Source organism: Phocoena sinus, chromosome 9 (genome assembly GCF_008692025.1).
Source record: "Phocoena sinus isolate mPhoSin1 chromosome 9, mPhoSin1.pri, whole genome shotgun sequence".
In the NCBI taxonomy this organism is placed as follows: domain Eukaryota; kingdom Metazoa; phylum Chordata; class Mammalia; order Artiodactyla; family Phocoenidae; genus Phocoena; species Phocoena sinus.
Window position 1 is genome coordinate 10,824,565 of NC_045771.1, and position 16,649 is coordinate 10,841,213.

The 16,649-nt window shown below is 38.7% G+C and overlaps 1 protein-coding gene across 2 annotated transcripts in view; it reads left to right on the forward strand.

Annotated features, from left to right (window-relative positions):
- The window catches only part of TPK1 (thiamin pyrophosphokinase 1), a 339,062-nt gene that overhangs the window by 150,016 nt on the left and 172,397 nt on the right, over positions 1–16,649 (forward strand). For both annotated transcript variants that reach the window (XM_032644015.1, XM_032644016.1), the window contains one exon: positions 7,702–7,774. In XM_032644015.1, coding sequence (XP_032499906.1) covers positions 7,702–7,774 — 73 coding nt within the window. The remainder of the gene's footprint in view (positions 1–7,701; positions 7,775–16,649) is intronic.

The window sequence follows — 16,649 nt, forward strand, 5'->3', positions numbered from 1 at the left end:
GAGTTGGCAAACTGTAGCTTGCAGGTCAGCTGCCTAGAAGTAAAGTTTTATTGGAACACAGCAGTGCCCGTTGTTTTCCTACTTTCTACAGCTGCTTTCTTGCTATCATGACAGAGTTAAGTAACTGAGACAGAGACATTATCATCCATAGAAGCTAAAATACTGACTGTCTGGGTCCTTAAGAAAAAAATTTGTTGACCCCTGGCCTAGAATGTGGTCTGTTTTGAAGAATATTCCACGTGCAGTTGAAAAAGAATGTACATACCTGCTGTTGTTGGCTGGAGTGTTCTATAAATACAGGCATACCTCAGAGATACTGTGAGTTTGGTTCCAGACCACTGCAATAAAGCAAATGTTGTAATAAAGCAAGCCACATGGATTTCTTAAGTTTCCCAGTGCATATAAAAATTCGTTTACACTATACGGTAGTCTTTTAAGTGCACAATAGCTTATGTCTTAAAATACAATGTATATATCTTAAATAAAAAAATTTGTTTTGCTAAAAAATGCTAGCCATCATCTAAGCCTTCAGTGGCTCATAATCTTTTTGCTGTTGGGGGGTCTTGCCTCAGTGGTGACGGCTGCTGACCGAGGAGGGTGATGGCTGCTGAACGTTCGCATGGCTGTGACCATTCCTTAAAATAAGACAGCCATGAAGTTTGCCACATCGGTGGACTCTTCCTTTCATGAATGACTTCTCTGTAGCATGCAGTGCTGTTCAATAGCATTTTACCCACAGTAGAACGTCTTGCAAAATTGGAGTCAATCCTCTCAAACCCTGCCACTGCTTTATCAACTAAGTTTATGTAAATTCTAAATCCTTTATTATCATTTCAACAGTCTTCATAGCATCCTCACCAGGAGTGAGGCTTTCTAGGCCTCTCTTTCTCTGTATGGTTCCATCTTCTGCATTTTCAAGCTCTTCACCTTGCCTTAAAATTAATCTTGGTCTCCTCACGTTAGGGAGGCCGCAGGTCTCTGAGTTTTCCCTCATTGTGCTCTGAGATAGAAATTGCCTTCAGAAAGAAAGCTGAGGAATCACAGGGGCTCATCTTATTTGTTTCCCTTTTTTTCACAGCAGCTGTCCTGAGCTGCCTGCTTTCCACTGTCTGAATACCATTGTTTAACATATTTTGTCTGATTTTCCAAGTTGTTACAGTTGAGAGGGGATTCTCATAGCATGGGCAGTAGTAGCTGTCTATGTATTGTAACTTTTTACTGATCCATAAAATTTGCATTGTTTATTTTGAGTCAGAGTGCTCGGTTACAGAGCTGAATTATTCATTTGTTTGTTTGTTTCCTGCCTAGAATGAAATATGCTTTCACGAAGACTCATATGATTTCATAATTGTGCCTCTCTTTACCACTTCTCTATTCATTAAAATAAATCATAAACCTAGAAGCATAAGCAGAGCATACCTAGGGATTGATAGCTTATGGTATGGAGTAACTTGGTACTCACACTGCTGCTTGATTACCATGCAGCTCTGGTTGGATATACAAGTAGGGCAGGTTTCAAATAAGGGCCAAGATTTTGTGAGAAGTGAAGTTGCATATTCTAATGGAAGTGTAGCAAGAAAACGTTCCTATGCCAGGCAAGGGAATCCTTCAACTCAGAGAACGCTTAACAGCCTACAGGTGGGCAAAATCACCTGACCCAAAGTCTGTTTTATGATAAAGTGTGGAATGTCTCATGTAATTTATTTATTGAGTACTGCACTGAAAATGAAAAAGAGAATTATTGTGTGTCAGTTGTTTACCCTTGTGATCCTGTGGCTGCCCAGCATCGCCAAGAGAGTATGTCATATCACTAGCTTAGGAAGACATTAAAATTCAAAATTTGAGGTGTGATTTCTCCTAAATGCTTATTGCTTTCACACCACTTAAAGTCAAAAAATCGAACCGTTGTAAGTCAGGGACCGTCTGTATTTAAATACCTTTGAAACCTTTATTGTATTCGGGACTTAGTAAAATAATCTGATTGTATCTATAAACACAGTCAAAAGTGGTACCATTTTTACTTATTGTATTTTAGATCACCCTTGATTTTTTCCTGCCTATTAATTAAGTTATGCAGTTTTGCAGAGAATATTAATTAGCTCAGACCTTTGAATGAGCAATTCCTGTTTCTTCACACTGGATACCATTACTTTTTTCTTGTATCTGGAGCCATAATCTTTCTCAACAATGTTCTCAAAATTTCTCCTCCTAACATATTCCTTTAATCAAGATCCTATCCTTTATTTAGCAATGAGCACAAATCCTTCTTTCCTTCTGCCTCAGTGGTACTTTTCTAATACATACGGGTTGACCAAATTAACACTGATGAATAAAATCAGGAGGGGAATAATGCAGTTATGTAGAGAACTTTCTCCACAAGAAACTCTTCCTCCATTTCATAAATGCATGTATCTGGGAGGCTGTAGAGAGCTGTTAGAGAATAAAGATGGTGCCGCCTGGGCGTGAGATTTGGTTCTAGCTCTTATTAGCCTTCTAACCTCGGACAAGTTACTTAGCTTCTCTAGTAATAACTTTTATGTTAACTGAATGGCTTCAGTCCTGCTTGCTTCGTGTGGGGCATTTTCTAAGTCCTTTACATATGTTAACTCTTAATCCTCACAACCACTCCACATTATATCCTCATTTTACATAAGACGAAATGAGGCTCAGAGAAGTGAAATAATTTGGACAAACTAAGAATTAGGGAGCAGGCGTAGTAAGAAGTTCATATTGAAGGTTTCTTTCCTTGTTCTTTCCCACTTCCTTCTTCCCCTTCCTTCCCTCTCCTGGCCTTTTTCCTCCCTTTTTACCATTTTTTTCTACTTCCTCCTCTCCACTCTTTCCCTCCCCTCCCCTCACTCTGCTTCCTCTTTTTGTCCTCTCTTCCTTCCCCCGCCCCTCTTCCTTTTTCTCCTTTTCCCTCCTACTCCCACTTCTCTTCCTTTCATCCCCTCATCCCTCCTGCTTCTCCTTCTCTGCCTTTTCACTTTATTACATTATTGTCACCATCTGTGTACTTGGTGCTTTGGGGAATACCAAGATCAATCAGAGATCTCCTGCTCCAAGAACTTAGTCTAGAAGAAGCTAAAAGACATTTATAAAATTGCTTAAAATGAAATGGAAAGTAAGAGATTCACTGCTATGGAAGTTGGAAGGCAGTGGTTGTATCTTCTTTGGGAGCAAAGAAGGCTCTGTGGTCAGAAAATGTCTTATGAAAAACAGTAGTTGTGTTGTAACACACCGTGGTTAAGTATATCTTCTGTATGTGTCAACCTTTCTCTCAGTTATTACATGTGATGGATCTTTAGCTCATGAATTAATCTCAACTCTTTTTGATCTCTTATGTTGTCATTAGTGAGTAGCAAGTGCAGTAATATTTAAAATATAAATATCAAGAGTCTATGCCATTTTTGTAGAGTTTGTAACACCTTTTAATACTAACGAGTCGGTGCTGGTAGACTGAGGATACTAAGAAGAGGTCCACTGGTGTGATGTACATCAACAGTAGACAGAAATGTGATCACTGGTGACACAAATCCATTTACTCTTCATCAGTTGCTATGTGCAGTCAGTCTCCAAATAGTTTTGAAAATTATCTCCTGTGTACACTGTCTTTTATATCATAATATAGTTGCTCTACATCTGTGAAGTGTCATCCCCAACAAGTACCTCTTCAGAATGCCCAGGCGCCTTGGCAACAGGTGCCTCAGAAAATGTTAGGTGGGCTTTTAATTGCAACGTCCAAAAGCACATTTCGGGAAGATTCAAAAACTAGTGTATTATATCAGGAAATGTTATAATTATTTTAGTTATCTCAGTGTGTATACCAGGTATATTTTTGCTATGAGTCTTTTTAGAAATAAGCATCCTCATTCATTTTAAAAGCATCTGTGTTATACTGGAGAAAATTATATTAAAAACTTACTGAAGTTGGTTATCTTTTATTTATATAATTTTGTTTTCCTGTTAATATTTTGCATGAATATATAAGTGAATTTACGTGATTGCTTTCCTTCATTAATTGCAGAGTAAGAAAAATATCTAATGCTCTTTAAGATGATATATCCTAGGGGATAGATGTTCAGCTGACTACATTTATCAGCTTTTATTTTTCATTTTATTTATTGTCAGAAAATGTAGTATTTGGAAACTGCCAAATTGATTCTTGATATTTGAGGCGCTAAAGTTTGTGGAGGAACATAGAGTAGGTCTTATTAGGAAGCCACGTGATTTGGACTGACAGAACCAGAGTCCTAAGTTAAAATGACTGCTTTACATGGTGAAGTACTGGCCAAACTCACTTGACACACAAAACTCACTTGACTTCTTAGATTTCAATTCCTTTAAAAGGATAATGGAGGTATGGGAGGAATGATTCCTTTTATCCTTGCCAGCAACGTCTCAATCCCTTTAAGTTGCTATAACAGAATACCATAGACTGGATGGTTTATAAACAACAAACACTTACTTCTCCCAGTTCTGGGGGCTGGAAAGTTCTAGGTCAGAGTGCCAGCAGATTCACTGTATGGTGAGGTCTCTTCCCTAGACAGATAGGTGGCTGTCTTCTTGCTGTGTCCTCATGTGATGGGAGAGGGGAGAGCTTCCTGGGGTTTCTCTTATAAGGGCACTCATCTATTCATGAGGGCTCCACCCTCTTGACCTGATCACCTCCTAATTTAGGCGTTGGGTTTCAACATACGAATATGAATTTTGTGGGGACATAAACATTCAGACCATAAGAAGCATGAATATTCTGTGATCCATATGCGTTTTAACTTGTGTATGGTTGAATGGTGGTAGGTGGAGGCATTTGAAAGAAACTTTGAAAATGAATTAATTTTTGCAACAGGAAGAAAAAAAGATATGAACTAATAGTCTATCTTTAGTCCTAATTAAGATATAAGGGAGTTACCAAAATAGGTATAAAATGAAATTTTGAAATTCATAGATACTACGGTAGGGACGTTTTGAGGAGAAAAGTTTGTAGGAAGATGTTGAAACCAGGCAAGGTGATTTAGAAACCTATTTTACTTCCCAGTTTTGCCTTATTCTGAGAGAACTGTTGTTTTTTGCACATGGCTGATGTTCAGTGAATGTTTCTGAAATCAATTGATTGAAAATTTTAATAAGTAATTATCATTGTTTAATGAAAAGACAAAACTGTGCAGTTTATATGGTACAGAACTCTGTGGTAGAATTTTCTCATAACCATTTAGTCCTAAGAAGATGTATAGATCAAAGAAGAGTTGGTCCAACATAGACTAGTTAACTGAGTCGACCTAAGAAGTCCTATTTCCAATTGGGTTAAGAACTTAAAAACATTGTACAAAAGAATAAGGTTAGTAATGGGTTTTTAAATACTCTTCCTTATTAATTTTATCCTGAATGTGTACACAAGAAGCTCTGAGTCAGAGTTCTTATTACCTCTAATAAAAGTTAGACGAAACAAGTATTAAATATTTAACTTTCATGGAATCCTATCAACCTCCTCTTGGATATGAAGGCCTTCCTTGCCTTTTGCGCCACTTCCAGCTATATTTTGATATTGCATCAATTCCTGTGCTCTAGTTTTTATCCCTTGGCTCACGCAATGATAGGTCAGTGGTCCTGTGCTAATAGCTGCACACTCCATATGTGAAAGACAAGGAAATAATGATATTTTCCCTTAACTTATTAAGTGGGAGGTGGCAGCTGTGCTTCTCCCCTCTTGAAAGAGTCTCTGGTAGAAATTTTATGGGCCTGAATCTTAACCCCAACCGATTTAACAATTTATAACAGTAAAATCTCTCCAGGAGCCACATAGCTCCGTGTGTCTTAGCTTTTATGATCTAGAGATGTCTCTAGGTTCTGGGGCTTTATCTTTTTTTTTTTTTTTTTTTTTTTTATTTGCTGTAGGAGGGCCTCTCACTGTTGCGGCCTCTCCCGTAGCGGAGCACAGGCTCCGGACGCGCAGGCTCAGCGGCCATGGCTCACGGGCCCAGCCGCTCCGCGGCATGTGGGATCTTCCTGGACCGGGGCACGGACCCGCATCCCCTGCATTGGCAGGCGGACTCTCAACCACTGCGCCACCAGGGAAGTGCTGGGGCTTTATCTCTTTTGACATATAATGCCCAGCAGTAATATTCAGTCTCCCTTTAACTAGGAACCTGGTTCATTATGTAACAATTTGGCCATCTTGAGAAGACATATAGAAGTTATATTATGATTCTGAATCAGGACAGTTAGGTTAAAAAGCTAGATCTAATTTTTATGGTTTATGGAGAGCAGAATATTTCTGGAAGACATGAAAGCAACTATTCTCTTCTTTATATCATAGGTACTTCGGAAGCTCAGAAAGCAAGAGTGTTTGGCCAGAGTACTGAGAAGTCCAGGGAAGTTTTATTTCTCCACAGTTAGGTGTTTTAAGTGGGAAGAAATTCTACCAGGTCATGTCAGTGTTTTACGTAAAAAATAGTAAAGGATGGCTTATGTAGATACAGTAAGGTAGGTTTTCCAAAATGAGTTCTGAAAAAATATAAATGGTAGGGAAGAGACATAAGGTAACAGTGATATAATTAGAAACATCCATTTGGGGGAATTCTCTCTCTTTATTTAGTAACCGTGACCTTTGTGGTATTGCAGACCTATCTAGAAGATTCCTATTTCTAGAAATACGTCAGTAGAATATTTTTGTTTTTGTTTTTGCGGTACGCGGGCCTCTCACTGCTGTGGCCTCTCCCGTTGCGGAGCACAGGCTCCGGACGCACAGGCTCAGCGGCCACGGCTCACGGGCCCAGCCGCTCCGCAGCATGTTGGATCCTCCCGGACCGGGGCATGAACCCATGTCCCCTGCATCGGCAGGTGGACTCTCAACCACTGCGCCACCAGGGAAGCCCTGTCCGTCGTATACTTAGAAAATGGTTTTGAACTAACTCCTGCTCTACAAAGAATGCCTAATCCTCATCATCATTTGTTCAGTTCAAATCTACTGGAAGTTTTGAACTGGTATCAGGGTAAAATACTGTCAAAGTTCGTATATATTTGTAGAAGGGACTATGCAGAGACTATGAGTCTTTGTGTTAGGGTTTTGAACTGAGAGCTTTTTTTAAACCAATAATCTTCTTTTATCTTTACATATATATTTTTAAAATAAATTTATTTATTTTTTTATCTTTGGCTGCATTGGGTCTTCATTGCTGAGCGCGGGCTCTCTCTAGCTGCGGCGAGCGGGGCCACTCTTCTTTGCGGAGCACGGACTTCTCATTGCGGTGGCTTCTCTTGTTATGGAGCGCGGGCTCAGTAGTTGTGGCTCGCGGGCTCTAGAGCGCGGGCTCAGTAGTTGTCGTGCATGGGCTTAGTTGCTCCACGGCATGTGGGATCTTCCCCGACCAGGGCTCGAACCCACATCCCCTGCATTGGCAGGCGGATTCTTAACCACTGTGACACCAGGGAAGCCCCTTTATATGTTTTTTTAAGCAAGATAAATATTGACTGATAGACTAAGTTGACGCATTAGTTGGATATGTGGAGTTGCCCTCAATCATACTGTATGGAAACTAAGCATATAAGATGTAACATCCCATTCACTCTGAAAATAGGCTCTATTTCTTTTTCCTTTTGAGTACATTAGCTCTCTCTCTCTGGTCCTTAATAATCATAGTTTTAAAGGTTAGCAACTAAGTAGCCTTAAATAATTGACTTACTTGGAACTCTTTCTTTCAGCTTTCTGCCTGAATTCATCAGTGGAGACTTTGATTCTATTAGGCCTGAAGTTAGAGACTACTACGCTATTAAGGTAAACCATTAACACTTCTATATTTAAGGTCTTTCTCATATGATTGCTTTTCCTATGTTTTTTCCCTGGTTTTCTGGGTGTATGTGTAGGGATTGAGAAACTCATTGTTTGGTTACTTTGTTACTTAAGAAGTTTTTTCCTAGCAATTTTCATACACACTCAAATGGAAATTTAGAAAATGACAAGTGGGAACACAATATTAGAATTTCTATGACCATCAGTTAAACATTAATGCTTAGTCTTTTAAGCATGTATATTTTACATGAGTTTATAGTTTTTATGCCTCATTAAAAATATACTGTATTGCCTATATCCTCATTAATTATGTATTTTTCACACATTTTAAATTTCATTTAATGAATGTATTGTATTTTACTTAACCAATTCCCAATTGATGTACATTTAAATGTTGTCCATTTTATTGTAAATTAAAAACATCTTTGTAAATGAATTTTTATAAAAATCCCTAATTGTGAGTGCCTAGAATTTTAGAACCAGTTATTTTTTTAATATTAGTTTTCTTGAAACTATTACTAAAATAATAGTGTTATTCAGAACAGAACTACTCTGTTCTGAATAACACTATTCATTACAACTTGAAATTAATAATAATGTACAGCTTATGAAGGTGTTCATTTTGTCACTATTGTGCACATCTTCCAAAGATCCTTGCCACTTAAGAACATACAAATGATCTAATTGCGAATGATAAAGGACACAGAGGAGTGTCTTATACTAATTAATAACTCAAGTTTTCACTGGCTTTAGAGGACAATGCAGGGTGTTTAACATGATAATTATAGCCTCAGCAGTTCTTCTAGCCACAACACCATCATCTGTGTTATTCTGAACTGGCATTAGTAAATTGTGCATTTTTTAAAGAAACGGCAGTTATTGAAAGAAACTTTAAATTCTTTATAGGGCTCTGGGATGGATGAGATAAATTCATAAAGAAGAAAGAGGAAAACTTTTGTAGGAAGGAAGGAGGGGGAGGCAGGGGAGGATAGAAGGAAAGAAGGGAAAAGGAAAAAGAAAAGAAAGAGAAAAAAGGGAAGCATGAATCTAGGTGAGGAAACAAGGTACCAAGGTTATATAAAGTGTAGGCTGTTGTGATGGAAATTCTGGGGCCAGCAGTGAATGCAGATCTGTGCACACCCCGTCTACCCACTAGCTGATCAGCCTTTCCATCAGCAAATGAAGACTGCTCCCAAGTCAGTGTTTGATATTCACGCTCAATTACTTTAACAACGGCATGTTTCTATTCATTCCCCGCAGTCTCACTTCTCATTAACTCCATACCTCAACATCCTTGGGATGGAAAGCCCTCAGCCTTGCTTACAATGCAGAGTTTTGCAAATTCATAGACATTAATCATATTTTCGGGAGCAGAAGAAACAGCAGGAGAGGCGGGGGCAAGCAGACCCAGAAACCAGTTGAAGATCTGGCCAGATGTGACTGTTCTCTCCCTCTCTTGAATGCTGCCAGCTTGCCAAGACTGCAAGTGTCAATCTGACAGGATGAGGAAATAGCAGGAAAGAATGGGAAGCCAGCTTTTTTTGTTTCTGAATGGCTCGGGGGTGAAGGAAAATTTTGAGTTAATACCTTTAGATGAATTTCCCTTATATTTCCTGCTTCACTCTTGATTTGAACCTCCAAAGCTAACTTCTATTTGTTAAGGTTTTGTTTGAAAAATAAGATGAACCGAATCTTCTAATTCCTACATTGCGTGCTTCTAAGTTGATGTAGTACAATCTAGGTTGGTTTTTTTTTTTCATGCATCTATGAGAACTCACTGCTTTTGAACTCTTTGGATCTGTTCTTAGAGGGCATCAGTGATGTCTTGTATAAGCTAATGTGCCCTGTAGAGCACATGGCGAATGTTTGGCTGCAGTTTTAATAATGATGGTAATGACAACAAGTTAATGCAGCATTACACACAATTCATATAAGCCATTATCTCCACCTTAAGCAATCTTTAAGCTGCTCTGTTACAAATGAAAGGAGGTTATTTCCACTGAAAGTGGAAAATACACTTTTTTTCCTACCTGGTTTGGATCATCAATGAAGCTGAAACTGAGGCTCTATTGAAGAAAGTAAAATAAGGAAGAAATTTAAAATGCTAAAGTTTTGTTAAAATCATAAAGTCGATTCGTAGCCAACATTGGTTCATACAACTTTTTTCCCCCGATAGATACATCATTGACTTATGTGTTTCTAGGACGAGACAAGATGGGGAGGGGTCTGGACAAATTTGAATTTATTTCACTTTCTTACTGTCACTCACTGCTTAACCCTTTTGAATTTGGCTTCTTCCAGCACTACTCAAGGTACCTCTTACTCTTATTATAGGAGAAATCCAGGTCTATACGTGACTTTTACTTGGTTTGCCTGCTTAATTTCTGAAAATGCTGAAATATCAAGTAGTTGGTTTGTCAGCTTTTAAACAGAATATACCCTGGTTCTTGCCATCTGTATTCGTTAGTTATTACTGTGTAACAGATTGCCCTAAAATTTAGCAGCTTAAAACAGCAAACAGTTCTTCTCTTGCACAGGGACTCCGGGTAAGAAATACGAGAGTCACTTTAATAGGGCAGTAGTGGCTCAAGGTTTCTCATGAGGTTATAATGTAGCCTGGTTTTTCCATCATGTCAAGGCACCCCTGGGGCTACAGAAATTTCTTCCAAGATTATTCCTGTGGTTCTTCGTTGGTTTTACTGGCTGTTACTTCTTACTGGCTCTTGGTTGGAGACATCAGTTCCTGGCCATTGGGCTGCTCACAGCATGGCAGGCTGCTTTCCGGGGAAAGAGGGAGGGAAAAGAAAACATGTATGCAAGAGAGCCAGCCCAAGACAGAAATAGTGGTCCTTTTTTTGTGTGTGTGGTACGCGGGCCTCTCACTGTTGTGGCCTCTCCCGTTGCGGAGCACAGGCTCTGGACGCGCAGGCTCAGTGGCCATGGCTCACGGGCCCAGCCGCTCCGCGGCATGTGGGATCTTCCCGGACTGGGGCACGAACCCGTGTCCCCTGCATCGGCAGGCGGACTCTCAACCACTGCGCCACCAGGGAAGCCCAATAGTGGTCTTTTTTATAACCTAATTTCATCAGTGATATATCACCTTATTATCTCTTCTGCCAGTTGTGATTAGTCACAAAGACCAACCCTGGTACAGTGTGGGATCAGACTACACAAGGGTGTCAATATCAGGAGGCAGGGATCATTGGTAACCACGTGGCAGCTGACTACCAAGCTATCTGACCTGATACTGATGAAACTGGATTGTTAGGCAATGAGAAAGATGTTTTAATATCATCATAATGCGTTCTTGGTCTTTAACTAGTAATATGTAAGAGGAAAGAAGAAAACATAGCCATTAGCGATTTTTCTTGGATTAGGTCTCTGTGTACATAACCTGCTTCAAGTTAGGTTACGTACCAACCACCTAATCACTAGTCTTTATGTCTACAGCCCTTAGTTATTTATTCCTTTGGGTTTTGGACAAGAAGGGGGACAAGCTCTGGTCTAACACTTAATTCCATATGGTCCACAGGATATGAACCAAGATATACAATTTATACTTCCTGTTAGTTAACGTGCAGCAGCTTGAAAACTGCATATTTTATTTTTATTTTATTTATTTATTTATTTTTGCGGTACGCGGGCCTCTCACTCTTGTGGCCTCTCCCGTTGCGGAACACAGGCTCCAGATGCGCAGGCTCAGCGGCCATGGCTTACGGGCCCAGCCGGACCAGGGCACAAACCCGTGTCCCCTGCAAAGGCAGGCAGACTCTCAACCACTGTGCCACTAGGGAAGCCCCAAAACTGCATATTTTAGAGAGCAATGATGTACCATTGGATTCATGCCAAAGACATAATTTGAAATTTCAGTTGAAGGACAGTGTGACTTGTAACTATCAATGTATTTTTCCATGCTGATAGCTCCATGTAACCTGTTTTAATATTAAACATATAGATACAATAAACAATGATTATATGTAGTTATAGTCCAACTACTTGTGATCCACTTCCTTGATGCATATGGCATGCCATTCTTTTTTTAACAATAGTTTATTTTATGACTTTCATACACTGACTTAATTTTTAAAATATTTAATATTTTCAATGTTATTTATTCTTCTTAACTTATAAGAAGTATACATTTTTAATTTTTTAACATCTTTATTGGAGTATAATTGCTTTATAATGGAATGTTAATTTCTGCTTTATAACAAAGTGAATCAGCTATACATATACATATATCCCCATATATCCTCCCTCTTGCATCTTGCTCCCACCCTCCCTATCCCACCCCTCTAGGTGGTCACAAAGTGCTGAGCTGATCTGCCTGTGCTATGTGGCTGCTTCCCACTAGCTGTTTTACATTTGGTAGTGTATATATGTCCCTGCCACTCTCTCACTTCATCCCAGCTTACCCCTCCCCCTCCCCGTGTCCTCAAGTCCATTCTCTATGTCTGTGTCTATATTCCTGTCCTGCCCCTAGGTTCTTCAGAACTTTTTTTTTTTTTTAGATTCCATATATATGTGTTAGCATATGATATTTGTTTTTCTTTTTCTGACTTCACTCTGTATGACAGACTCTAGGTCCATCCAACTCATTACAAATAACTCAATTTCGTTTCTTTTTATGGCTGAGTAATATTCTACTGTTATATATGTGCCACATCTTCTTTATCCATTCATATGTCGATGGACACTTAGGTTGCTTCCATGTCCTGGCTATTGTAAATAGAGCTGCAATGAACATTGTGGTACATGACTCTTTGAATTATGGTTTTCTCAGGGTATATGCCCAGAAGTAGGATTGCTGGGTCGTATGGTAGTTCTATTTTTAGTTTTTTAAGGAACCTCCATACTGTTCTCCATAGTGGTTGTATCACTTTACATTCCCACCAACAGTGCAAGAGGGTTCCCTTTTCTCCACCCCCTCTCCAGCATTTACTGTTTGTAGATTTTTTGATGATGGCCATTCTGACGAGTGTGAGGTGATACCTCATTGTAGTTTTGATTTGCATTTCTCTAATGATTAGTGATGTTGAGCATCCTTTCACATGTTTGTTGGCAATTTGTCTATCTTCTTTGGAGAAATGTCTATTTAGGTCTTTGGCCCACTTTTGGATTGGGGTATTTGGTCTTTTAATATTGAGCTGCATGAGCTGCTTGTAAACTTCGGAGATTAATCCTTTGTCCTTTTGGGCATTAATCTCCTTTTAACCTTTTGGAGATTAATCGTTTGCAAATATTTTCTCCCATCCTGAGGGTTGTGTTTTCGTCTTGTTTATGGTTTCCTTTGCTGTGCAAAAGCTTTTAAGTTTCTTAGGTCCCATTTGTTTATTTTTGTTTTTATTTCCATTTCTCTAGGAGGTGGGTCAAAAAGGATCTTGCTGTGATTTATGTCATAGAGTATTCTGCCTGTGCTTTCCTCTAAGAGTTTTATAGTGTCTGGCCTTACATTAAGGTCTTTAATCCATGTTGAGTTTACTTTTGTGTATGGTGTTAGGGAGTGTTCTCATTTCATTCTTTTACATGTATCTGTCCAGTTTTCCCATCACCACTTATTGAAGAGGCTGGCTTTTCTGCATTGTATGTTCTGCCTCCTTTATCAAAAATAAGGTGACCATATGTGCATGGGTTTATCTCTGGGCTTTCTATCCTGTTCCATTGATCTATCTTTCTGTTTTTGTGCCAGTACCATACTGTCTTGATTACTGTAGCTTTGTAGTACAGTCTGAAGTCCGGGAGCCTGATTCCTCCAGCTCTCTTTTTCTTTCTCAAGATTCCTTTGGCTATTCAGGGTCTTTTGTGTTTCTATACAGACACTGAAATTTTTTGTTCTAGCTGTGTGGAAAATGCCACTGGTAGTTTGATAGGGATTGCATTGAATCTCTAGATTGCTTTGGATGGTATAGTCATTTTCACAATGTTGATTCTTCCAATTCAAGAACATGGTATATCTCTCCATCTGTTTGTATCATCTTTAATTTCTTTCATCAGTGTCTTACAGTTTTCTGCATACAGATCTTTTGTCTCCTTAGGTAGGTTTATCCCTAGGTATTTTATTGTTTTTGTTGCAATGGTAAATGGGAGTGTTTCCTTAATTTCTCTTTCATATTTTTCATTATTAGTATATAGGAATGCAAGAGATTTTTGTGCATTAATTTTGTATCCTGCAACTTTAGCAAATTCATTGATTAGCTCTAGCAGTTTTCTGGTAGCATCTTTAGGATTCTGTATGTATAATATCATGTCAACTGCAAACAATGACAGCTTTACTTCTTCTTTTCCAGTTTGGATTCCTTTTTTGTCTTTTTCTTCTCTGATTGCTGTGGCTAAAACTTCCAAAACTATGTTGAATAATAGTGGTGAGAGTGGGCAGCCTTGTCTTGCTCCTGATCTTAGTTGGAATGGTTTCAGTTTTTCACCATTGAGAATGATGTTGGCTGTGGGTTTGTCATATATGGCCTTTATTATGTTGAGTTAAGTTCCCTCTATGCCTACTTTCTGGAGGGTTTTTATCATAAATGGGTGTTGAGTTTTGTCAAAAGCTTTTACTGCATCTATTGAGATGATCATATGGTTTTTCTCCTTCAGTTTGTTAATATGGTTTATCACATTGATAGATTTGCGTATATTGAAGAATCCTTGCATTCCTGGAATAAACCCCACTTGATCATGGTGTGTGATCCTTTTAATGTGCTGTTGGATTCCGCTTGCTAATATTTTGTTGAGGATTTTTGCATATGTGTGTCTCAGTGATATTGGCCTGTAGTTTTCTTTCTTTGTGACATCCTTGTGTTTTGGTATCAGGGTGATGGTGGCCTCATTGAATGAGTTTGGGAGTGTTCCTCCCTCTGCTATATTTTGGAAGAGTTTGAGAAGGATAAGTGTTAGCTCTTCTCTAAATGTTTGATAGAATTCGCCTGTGACGCCATCTGGTCCTGGGCTTTTGTTTGTTGGAAGATTTTTAATCCCAGTCTCAATTTCAGTGTTTGTGATTGATCTGTTTATATTTTCTGTTTCTTCCTGGTTCAGTCTTGGAAGGTTGTACTTTTCTAAGAATTTGTCCATTTCTTCCTGGTTGTCCGTTTTATTGGTGGTATGCCATTCTTAATTTATTCCATAAAAAGCCTCCTTTTCAGATAGCTGTGACATCTTTGTGTTTCCTCTTTTGCCCATTTGTCTTAGTTCGTCTCTGCCTGGTTCACTAATATTAACTCAGATGACGAATGTCTCTTACAGATTTTCTCCTTGATATTTTATTGTCCTTTATATTTTTCACTTTCTGAGTCAGTCAGTGCTTCTTTGATTCATGGTTAAAATCACCTATTTCAGTCTTTTTAGTTATTCTGTCAGTCATGCCCACATGTGTTTCAGTTTCCTGAGACCTTTGAAGAAACTGTAATATCTCATGTAACTTCTGATATTCTTTTACTGTTGCATATAGTCTTTGGGGTTTTTACTGGACATAGGAAGGGGGTTTTAAAGCATGCTTCCTTATGTTTAGGAGGTTAAGGAATTAGTTGCAGTTTTTAATTAATGCCTTAGAAAGTCACCGAAAAACAGGTTTTTCCATAAATGTGATTGTGTAGGATATAAGATAGCAATATGTTGTAAAATATACTGATAAAAATGTAAAATGATTTAAAATATTATAAAAATTAAACAGTGTTATTAAGCCCAATTTTATGATGTGGAAACTGAAGCTCATAAAGCTTAAATGACTTAAGGAAAATGGTAGAACTAGCTAGAGACAGCTCTCGTATCAATGTTCATGTTTTCCATAAAAATTTTTTATTAAAACTGGGACTCAGTTACTGCTACTGCTCTTCAACAGATTACATCTTTGGTCTATTGGACAGGACAGTTTTTTGCACAAGGTATTTAGCATCCTTGGGAATGAATGCCAGTATCACCAGCAGTGTGATAATGGTCAGTGTGAGAACCAAACACTGTCCCTTCACATTTCCATCACGTCACTCCCTTTCACCCGCATTTCTGGGGTGGCAAGAGTAGAACTGCAATAGCTGGGCCAGACCAAGAATGACCAAACAAACTGGTAAATTATTACATTATATAAAATCTATTTATAGAACATGGAATTGAGCCAAGATAGAACATTGAAGAACCAAGGTGATTTGGTAACAGAAAGATAGCAAGGGCAGGGGTAGGCTGTAAGTATAAGAACGTCGTCTTTGTGGTATGACAAAAGTGAGTCTTTTGGCATTCCGAAAACTGTTGCCATCAACACAAGGCCATGTTCTCGACAGGGTGGTGAAAACTACCCTCGTCATAAGTCAGGAATAGACCTCTAGATCTTAGTTCTGATATTATCTTCTCTGTTAATTCTTCCAGATCCTGGAAGAACACGGTATAGTATCCTAACGATGGGCAAGAGTATTGGAATATGGTGTGGGCCCAAGACCCTGTTAGCCCTGCAGTTACAAAGATAAGACTTGGTTGAAGAGATACAGTAATCCCCAGTATAAATGATGAGTGAGACTTGCAGTAATGTTGAGTTGGTGCTAGGCCACTACTTTTCTATTAGAGACATAACAAGATTATTCTAGGCCAGCTGGTAATTCTACAGTACTGTAAACTGCAGGAGTGGAGACGGAGATCCAGGCAGACTATCGTCTCCTTGTTCTTTCATTGTATCTTTTTCAGAATTGGGAAAGGTAAGATTTTTTTTATTTTTCGGAAATAACGTGAATTATTAAAGAATATCTTTTATTAAATCAGTGTTTCTTGATGATATTTTCCTATTGTCATCTAACAGTGGCATGACCATACCCGCATTTCTGCAGACTCAGTCACTGGGCAAGGGTAGTCTGTCTAAACTTTTTTTAAAATTTATTTTATT